Below are 9,883 nucleotides of genomic sequence, written 5' to 3' on the forward strand. Positions count from 1 at the left end.
TATATAGAACGGAAGTTTTATAATAGATTTTTCCCTAAATTTAAAGCTACCTCTTGTAGTACTTACTCATGTGGCCATACACAACTCCAATCCACAGACTCTTCTATTTGAATTTGTTGCACACAAATACCTATGTTTGTGACTCTAAGATTCCACTCAAAACTTTAGATCATCAGCCGTTGTTGATCTTGTATGCAACAACTTATCTTCATCAATTCTTGTATATAGATCTTCTTTCTGGTAGATGCTTGTTGAATTAGAAGGTTACAGAACCTCACAAATCTTATAGAAGTAACTTACAAGGCTTCCAAGAACTTCTGAAATGTAATTTAGGGTTTTCCTTTTATACTTAATAGTGTTGGACACCAACCCTAAACATTTCGCGAGCTTTAGGCCTAATTTAAATTCTGCAGAATTTGACGTTTAATCGATCAAGCCTTGTAGATGCTGAATTTTTTTTTTATTTACAGCTTGACTTTTCTTGAATCTTAACTTGAACCAACATGAGCAATGTTTAACATTGTTCTAAGATTTATAAATCTTAAACTAGACATGTTTTAGTACTCGGTTTGCCAACTTACATAAAATTAGAACTTAAACATTTATTCATTAATATTTAGAACCTAACACTCCCTTCCCCCCCCCCCCTCCCTCCCCAAAAAAAAAAAAAAAAAAAAAAAAAAAAAAAAAAAAAACCCTTTGATAGCCACATTTTACTATTAATTTATATGTATTATGATGAATCCATGGAAAGGTACTAATTATAGACTAACCCATGGGTAAAATACTTGCAGTACGAGTGGGATTAGAATCAAGTAAGATTATGAGTACTTTGCTTGAATTTCAAGTGATATTAGATACAAATAAACATGGATTAAAGTTATATGATAGACTTGGACTTTGACTAGGATTGGACCGTAATATCTTTTACAAATCATCTGATCTAGTAAAATCACATTCAATATATAGTTAAATATATAATAATTCTATTCAAACGATTTCTAAATTTGATTCCCAAAAACTACCTTTAACTCTGCAGGAGTAAATATACTAAAATTTGATTACAGCATGTATCCCCTAAAGCATAGGGAGAGTATGAAGTTATTAACCAACTACCGTGTTATAGAATTGTTATTGTTTAATACATTTCATCTATATTACACAATGGGTATAGGAGAATTGAGTTGTACTGACTGAATGAGTTCAGAATCAGGCAAGTTCAGTGGAGGCAGTGAAAAGTGACCATAAGTAGAGCTTCCTCTTCTAATCTCTTGCATGCTCTGAAGGGCTGCGACAGTATTCCTAAAAATTCCTTCCCCTGCAACTATTATTGCTTCCCTTGCTTCTCTTTTTTTCTCTTCATCTTCAACTGGGAATACAGCATCTATGGTGCTTTCACATTGCTTCACAAGTTTTGATATGAGATCGGTTGTAAAGAAGGGCTGTTGCAATACCTTCTGAATGAATGGCAAACGCAAAAGGCCTCCTGTTCGCTTGTCATACTTCTTTAAGATCTTGGCCAACCCTATAAAACTCAAACATTTAGTATTCTAGGAGTGAATTTAATTTCTCATCAAAACAACATTTTCGTTGTCACAAAAATAATCGTGCCTTGGTCTCTCAAAGCAGTTAGCTTAGCCTGATTTGGTACCTGTGTAATTGACATTGCTGTAGTTTACTAAGAGCACCATTTCACCATGAAAATCAACTATGTCTTTTCTGATTTTTGCCATTTCCTCTTTATAATCTGCCTCCGAAGGGTGATTCCCTTTAGGTCCCCATTTATCAATCACCCTTTGGATCCTCTGTTGTAACTCCTGAATTTTCAAATACATTTACCAAATTCATGACTCTTTTTTCACTTAACTTTTGTGAGGATTACAAATTAAAAGAAAGTAACACTCAAAACTTAGCATTCTACTAGTACTATATACTTCGCAGGTTCCAAGAGCATATTTTCCTTAACAAACAGACAAAAATTCAACCCCAGAGTACAAAGAAATGGTCAATTTGGGGATCATAAGAGTCAAAAAGTGGTAATTTGATTTGATTTTTTTTCTTCATGCCATCTATCTATGCCTGCAGACATGTATATCAAAGTTTCAATAAAAAAAGTTTGCAGCCATAGTTGAATACTTTTTTCCATCATAGAGTTGAAAAGAATTTCACGGCTCATTAATCAAAGTCAAACATGCTAAAGCTTTATTAGTCCCGTGTATGGAATTCATTTTAGCATTGTTAAAAGTCATTGTCCGTTGTCTCCAAACATAACCCAGCTCAAGAACCAGCTTGCAGTTTTGTTTCTTCATGAGCTTTAAGTCAAGAAAGTTTGGTATAGATTATGATACTTTCGTATACATGGCATCCTGGGATTTGTTTATAGTGCAGTATTTTAAGACTTTGTCATAATCTGTATAGGTGAATTGCATTTTGAATGGGCCCAAGCCAGTATAGTTGTTGTTATTTATAGGGTACTAAAATTCAACTTTGTGGGCTTCCAAGAAACACGAAATATGGCCCAACTTGGGACCCATAAATTTCCTCTTCTTATATGTTTTTTTATTTATTTTTTTATTTATGAACTCTTCTTATACGTTTAAAGAAAGGAAGAAGTCCATCCAATATAATTTTCTTCTTTTATTGGCATATTATTCAATATAATTTTAAATCCACCTCAAAAATGAGCATTTTAACCTCTCTTTTTTTAGGGAAGAGTATTTTAACTTTGATTATGTAATTGATAATACCAATAAACCATCCAAATATTGAAAGATTATTCTATACTGTGATAATGTTAGTTAAATGAATATAAAACATAGTTAGTAAGAAATCACTTACCTCAAAAGAAAGTTAGTAACAAATCACGGAAGGGAAATTTTATTTTTTAGAGATTTAGGTTGTGTTTTACTTTAATTTATAGATAATCAACCGATTAAAGATCATCTATTGCTCAAATGGTAATAATTTTACACATAGTAAATAAAGTTCAAAATCATGAATTTTCTTCTCAATTAAAATACTTATAAAAGGCCAAGCTATAAAGCACGAACTCTCTCATCTTTGCCTACATAAAATATAGGACCTCGTTCAAATATTCTAAACTGTGTAAAATGCACTAATTGTAGCATATTAGAATCAGAACATTTTTGTCTTTTCGAAACAACCAATTCTTTTTAAAATTATAGACAAACCCACTTTTTTGGGCACAAATTTACTACGAGTTCCAATGCAAGATATCGATTTCCACACATTATAAATTACTGATTTTGATGTCAATTCTAAACCAATGATAATGGTCACAACATTGTCTTTCTTGTTTAAATTATTCTTAATATTTTTTAAAAAAATGTCCAGTTAATGTATGCCGGATCTATTTTTATAAAATATTCAAATCTATTTTTATAAATATTTTATGAAAAATTAAAAAAATTGTAAATTTTTTTCAATTTCAATAAAACTTCTTTCGAATATGATATGTTGTTGTGTGCTCTTAGGGCACGCGTTAATAAAATCATTTAAAAAAAAAAAAAACCAACAAAACAGAAAGTGACTATTACATCCTCTGATATTGGTTACTTCGGGACATCCAATAAAATCGAAGCAATTGAAATCTAGAGGTTTTGGACCTATTTGCACAGAACCTAATAGTGGTCTAATCACTTCAAAAGCTATGTTCTAGTCTCTATTAAACAAAAAAAGTCTAGTGTAGGAACTGGGAAGTTGATAAGTTTGGATGACACGACTTTGAAAACTAATCCATTAGTATTAGAAATGAACATCAAATTTAGTTTTTTTTTTAAAGCAAAAAAGTAAGCTTAGTCACAAGTTCTTATTCTAGCCAAAACAAAAGGAAAAAATAAAAAATAAAAAATAAAAAAAGTATAGTTAGTCACAGCTCACAACATATTCTTTTAAAAAAAAAACTTTTATTCTTTTTGTTTGAACTAGCTGTCACACTCGAAGTAATAATTGATTTTTATCTTTTCTCAAAAACTCATGGAACATCAAAATTATTACGATTTTCCTGAAGTTTCAACATCATATTTTCGAATAATACTAAATACCTTGTTATCTCTTACGTTATATAATTCCCAAATTATGAATTTATTCTTGAATAGTTTCAAGTATGCATGCATGTTTCTTTTTTTTCTTGTTAATTCTCTATCGTTTTTAATATTTTCCTAAACATTCTAAGGTCATTAAGAGGATCATGTTTCAAAATCAAAAGCTTCCATACCCTTTGTATTTATCGCAGAAAGAAAGCAAAGAAGAGTAAGAAATAGTCAAATAACAAGTGATTTGACACACTAAATCAATAATTTGGTGATTAAAATGTAAATACTTGTCACACTAAATTTCATCATGTATTTGTATTTTGTAACATTTGTAAACCATTGTCCAAATCATTAGCTTTCCGTCCAAATCATTAGAAATTTAGAACCCACAAAATATTTTCCATAAAAAGAAAAAAAAATCTTGAATTCCTTTATTATCTTCATCAAAAAATAATTCCCTAATCCCGAATTTGTTCCCTAAATGCATAAATTCTATTAGACATATATAAGTGAGGTGATTAGTGGGGAAAATACTTGGGATATCTTTTCCTAATACGCACGCCACACACCCCCACATAGGTATCGTTTCCCATCTCCCAATCACAAGCTAAGAAAATGGACCTCCAAAGTGGGACCCACATTTGTGGGTACACCAAACTTTTCAACTATTGGCCCGTGACTCTAAAATTCCCTCCCCCTCACCACTGCAACTGAGTCACCTCCGCTTTAGTGGTGAGTAAACTCAGTCAACTCACCCCAAACTATTTTTTCAAGAAAAATAACAAATTAAACAAATAAAAACATAAAAATGTGAAATAGTTTTTTTTTTAAAAGTAAAAAAAAAATAATGCTGACAACATGTTTGGTTACACTAATACCCATTTACTAACCTATAGAAATGAACTAGTTTTTTTTTATCACTTTTGTTTTAGTGTTTGGAGGAGAAAGACGAAAAAAAAAAAACAATACCTTATTTCGGATAACAAAATCCTCTTCTTGTTCCATGAAGAAAGCATTGAACTTCTCGATCTCATTGTTTAACAAGTACACAAACTCTTCCTCAGCCCTCCCATATTCGAAGGAACCATTCAACAATGTCGGAGCCGAAGAAATCGATCGGACAAGCTTCTTCAATTCCTTGTACGACAAGAACTTGTCCCTCCAACCCGGCAACGTTTCTTGAATTTGTTGCTTCAATCTTTTCCCAAACTTCATCGGTGCAACACTTATGAAAGTGTGTGTGTGTTTTTTTTTTTTTTCAAAAGCAACAACACCACTCCAAAAAAAAAAAAAATAGAGACCCAATAAAGATTGAAATTTTGGGGTTTGTGAAAAAGAAGAGAGTGTAATGAATGGGTGATGAAAAATGGTGAAGAGGGGGTTTTATGAGCAAAAGATTACTAGAATATTAGAGAGCATATGCTTGGCGTGATGAAGTGGCGGTTAGAAAAGGCATAAACGAGTCGTTGAAGTAAGAGAATTCTTGAGCATATTCGATTACTGTATGGTCATACTTAAGACCAAGGTTTAAAAAAAAAAATAAAAAAAGAAGAAAAAACAATAAAAAACACTTTTAATTTATAATAGGTACTACTACTATATATATTTATGGTTGATTTTTTTTTTTTTTTGATATTATATTTATGGTTTTGATTATTAAGGGAAATGGGGGACATGGGTTTGTTCTAGTTTTACACGAAGGTGAGCTTAATAATGGTTTCTAGTGGGGCCGTACGGTGTGTTAAGTTGGTCCCATAATTGAGAATTGTCATTAAAATGCGTGCGGTGAGAGAATGCTTGTGACGGTAGAATTGTACAACAAATGGGGAATAGAGAGATGTGAGAGAAAAAAAGGATGATTCTAGGAATCTACTAAGAATCACACACCCGAGACCCATAGCATAGCATAGAGATTGAAAATAGTATGGTACCCATTAATGTGACTTTGGAAAAGTAGAGAAAGAGCAAACCAAATTAGGGAATATGTGATTTTTGAACTCCTAGGAAATGCTCCAGAATTTGTAGAATGGGCCCAGCTACTCTTTATTGCACACCATTGATCTTAAAGGGCGCCCTATTTGTTCACAGCAATTGAATGGTTGAGATGATTTCAAAATTTTCAAAAAAAAAATATTTTTTTTAAATTTTTTTTCTAATGTGTGCCCTAAGAGCACACAATAATTAATTATTTTTGAAAATATTTTCTTGAATATTGAAAAAGTATTGACAATTTTTTCAATTTTCGAGAAAATATTTTTAAAAATAAATTGCTTAATATGTGTCATTAGGACACACATTAAGCCGACCCTTTTTTTTATTACAATGAAGTTATTCTTGTATTAAAATTGGTATATTTTTCAAATGGGATCTTTTTTTTTTTTTTGGTAAAACAAGATTAGGGGAATAAATAAACAGGATTAGAGAGGGAATATGTGATTTTCAATTCCCACGAAATGCCTTATACTCTTGTAGTGGACCCAGATAGCAGTCAATGCCAACCGTTGGATTAAGGTACTTTTTCTTAGTTAACGATCAAATACGTTTTCTTTTTCTTTTTTTTCTTTTACATTTTTTAATTTTTTTGGGCGGCAGAAGGAACTTCGTTTACAGAAGAAATAATATGAAATATGATACTTCAAGTCTTCGACTAACTAAGCAATATAAAACAATAACCTAACTCAGAAACAACAAAGAGTATCCACCAATTTAGTGTGCTGGTATCATACTCTTTCTTCCTTATCACACTCACGAATATTCTAATTACCTGCAAATCTTTCAGGTAAATTCATATTGTTCCATTCCACCTTAATTTAAAACTAGTGTTAATTTACTATAATTATTTTGCTAAGAGGTCAGTATTATTTTACCACTAAACCAATTTTCTTTTTCTTTTTTATATTCTTCTTTTGGGTTTTGGGTTTGACACCCTAAATGAACCCGGATCCAACAAATCATGGCTAACATATTGAAGGTATAAATTAGGGTAAATTGCAAATTATGTCCCTAAAATTTCGAGTGTTAAATTTTAAACCCTAACATTTCAGAATTTGAATTTTACTACCTGCATCTTGTTCCATTCCACCTTAATTTAAAACTAGTGTTAATTTACTATAACTTTTTTACTAATGAGGTCAGTATTATTTTACCACTAAACCAATTTTCTTTTTCTTTTTTATGTTCTTTTGGGTTTTGGGTTTGACACCCTCAATGAACCCGGATCCAACAAATCATGGTTAACATATTGAATGCATAAATTAGGGTAAGTTGCAAATTATGCTCCTAAAATTTGGAGTGTTAGATTTTAAACCCTAATGTTTCAGAATTTGAATTTTACTCTCTAGATTTTAGAGGTGTTTGGATTTTACACTCAAAAGTTTCAGAATTTGGAGTGTAAAATTCAAACATCCCAAACTTAGGAGATAGAATTCAAATTTTGAAATGTCAAGATATAAAATCCAAAGTACCCCCAAATTTCAGGGCATCAATTTCAAATTCTAAAATTTCAAAGTGTAAAATCCAAACATCCTAAAACGTTAGAGGTGTAATTTGCAATTTACCTTATATATTAAGTTTGAACTAGATTATCAAAAATATTAGTTCGAACCATAGTTATAACTGGTTGTAATCTTTATATTTTAGGCTTTAGAAACTAATTACAAAAATTTTATTCTACAAAAACTTTTTAACTAGTTCAAAATGTATTTGTTTTAATGATTAATTCAACACCAAACTAATCAATTTGTCAAGCACCTTTCCAATGTATCAAATTAGAAGTTCATTCTTTACAAATACCCGTAAAAAAAACCTAATTAAGCCACTGTTGGAATTCAAACTCAAGTTTTGAAAGTGGAGAATAAAATCATGAATGCAATTACCATTCATTACCTACTACATAGGATTTAATTTTGAATGCAATAACCATTCAGCACATACTACATGGAATTTAATTTTATTGTGAAAGTCACTGATCAAAGCAAATTCTCAATCTTATGCTCCTTTCTCTTCAGAACAATTGTCGACATCAGGATTTGTGACTATCTCAATCCCTCAGGCTAGTGATGCTTGTTCTTGTATGTGGAAATATTTGGTGATGCTTGGAGTACATCACTTTGATTCTCCAATATTTCATGGGATCCTTGTACTTTTGATTGTTCTTTGATTTTCAAAATTACATTGGATTGCCAATTTTCAACTACTTTTATGAGCACCAAGACAATAAATGCATTGCTTCCAACATCCTTGAACTCATTGAAAATGATAAAGTCAATGTGTGAGATTGGGGTAGACTTAATCGAAATCATAAGAAAATCCCTTTAATCTATCTTTTCTATGTCACTGGCCCTTTAATCTTAAAACGCAATTTGTATAACAAGTGCATCCTCCAACATATTACTCTCTAATCATATTAATCATGGGTGATGCTTAGAGTACATCACTCTAATTCTCCAAAATTTCATGGGATCCTTACACTTTTAATTGTTATTTGATTTGCAAAATTACATTGGATTATTTATCTAAGACCACTATCATTTGATCCCACAAACCTTTCATCCTTGCTTCCATCCTTGATATGTTTTTGGACATGTCTTTGAGGATATCTAATATTTGGTTGACATGCTTTGACATTGTTCATTCCTTTTTATTATTAATTTTGCCAGCTTATTTTACTATTCAGCTTATTTTTGCTACTATTCAAGGGTTTTACTGCACTTTTTGATACTATTCATGGGTAGCTAACTTTTACCTTTATCTATAGTTCTTTCAGTAAAAAGTTTTCAGTTTTAGCAAAATAAGTTGGTTTTTTAAGTTGAAGCCAAATACACACTAAATGAACCTGGATCCAACAAAACCATCGTTAACATATTGAATATATAAATTGTAAATCACACACCTAAATTATGGGGTGTTTGGATTTTACAACTTGAAATTTCAAAATCTGAAATTTACCCCTTGTAATTTTGAGGTGTTTAGATTTTAAACCTTAACGTTTCAGAATTTAGATTTAACCCCCTTAAATTTTAGGAGTGTTTAGATTTTACTCCCTAAAGTTTGGGAATGTTTGAATTTTACACGTTAAAGTTTCAAAATTTGAGGTGTAAAATTCAAGCATCCCAAACTTTAGGAGTTAAAATTCAAATTTTGAAACGTCAGGGTGTAAAATCCAAACACCTCCAAATTTCAGGGGATAAATCCAAATTTTGAAACTTCAGAGTGTAAAATCTAAACACCATCAAACTTTAGGGGTGTAATTTGCTATTTACCCTATAAATTAAGTTTCAACCAGATTATCAAAAACTTTAGTTTGAACTATACTTATGTTTGTAATTTTTATTTTTTAGGTTTTAGAAACTAATTACAAAAATTTTAATCTACAGAAACTTTTTAACTATTTCAAATTTTATTTGTTTTAATGATCAATTCAACACCAAACTAATTAGTTTGTCAAACACCTTTCCAATGTATCAAATTAGAAGTTCATTCTTTACAATTACCCCCAAAAAAATCCTAATTATGGCATTATTAGAATTCAAACTCAAGTTTTGAAAGTGGAGAATAAAATCATGAATGCAATTACCATTCATCACCTACTACATGGAGTTTAATTTTGAATGCAGTTACCATTCATCACCTACTACATGGAGTTTAATTTTAGGGTTGTGTCAACGGGCATTGCAAGGTGCTCGTTAACAACTTTTTTGAAATTTTTTTGACAATTTTTTTTTTTTGGTTTTTTTACAACTTTATCTCATTTTTTTCAGCTTTATAAGTACCACTTGGTGCCTTTTGTAACTTTTTTTGACTATTTTTTTTTTTTTTTGTCTTTTTTG

The 9,883-nt window shown here is 30.7% G+C and overlaps 1 protein-coding gene across 1 annotated transcript; it reads right to left on the reverse strand.

Annotated features, from left to right (window-relative positions):
* Nucleotides 1–984: 984 nt before the first annotated feature.
* On the reverse strand, nucleotides 985–5,408 carry LOC142615189 (SPX domain-containing protein 3). The gene is made up of 3 exons (XM_075787890.1): nucleotides 5,025–5,408; nucleotides 1,652–1,817; nucleotides 985–1,525 (listed from the first exon to the last, which is right to left on the reverse strand). The coding sequence occupies exons 1-3, from the start codon at nucleotides 5,268–5,270 to the stop codon at nucleotides 1,158–1,160; spliced, it is 780 nt and encodes a 259-aa protein (XP_075644005.1). The 5' UTR covers nucleotides 5,271–5,408; the 3' UTR covers nucleotides 985–1,157.
* Nucleotides 5,409–9,883: the final 4,475 nt, after the last annotated feature.

Source organism: Castanea sativa, chromosome 11 (genome assembly GCF_040712315.1).
Source record: "Castanea sativa cultivar Marrone di Chiusa Pesio chromosome 11, ASM4071231v1".
NCBI classification, from domain to species: domain Eukaryota; kingdom Viridiplantae; phylum Streptophyta; class Magnoliopsida; order Fagales; family Fagaceae; genus Castanea; species Castanea sativa.

Bases quoted from the DNA above. Each gene is read 5' to 3' on its own strand.
- LOC142615189 (XM_075787890.1), bottom strand. From the start codon at position 5,270: ATGAAGTTTGGGAAAAGATTGAAGCAACAAATTCAAGAAACGTTGCCG. The intron at 1,818-5,024 runs GTATTGTTTTTT...TTGAAAATTCAG, and splicing joins ATTTTGTTATCCGAAATAAG to GAGTTACAACAGAGGATCCA. The intron at 1,526-1,651 runs GTACCAAATCAG...TGAGTTTTATAG, and splicing joins CAGCAATGTCAATTACACAG to GGTTGGCCAAGATCTTAAAG.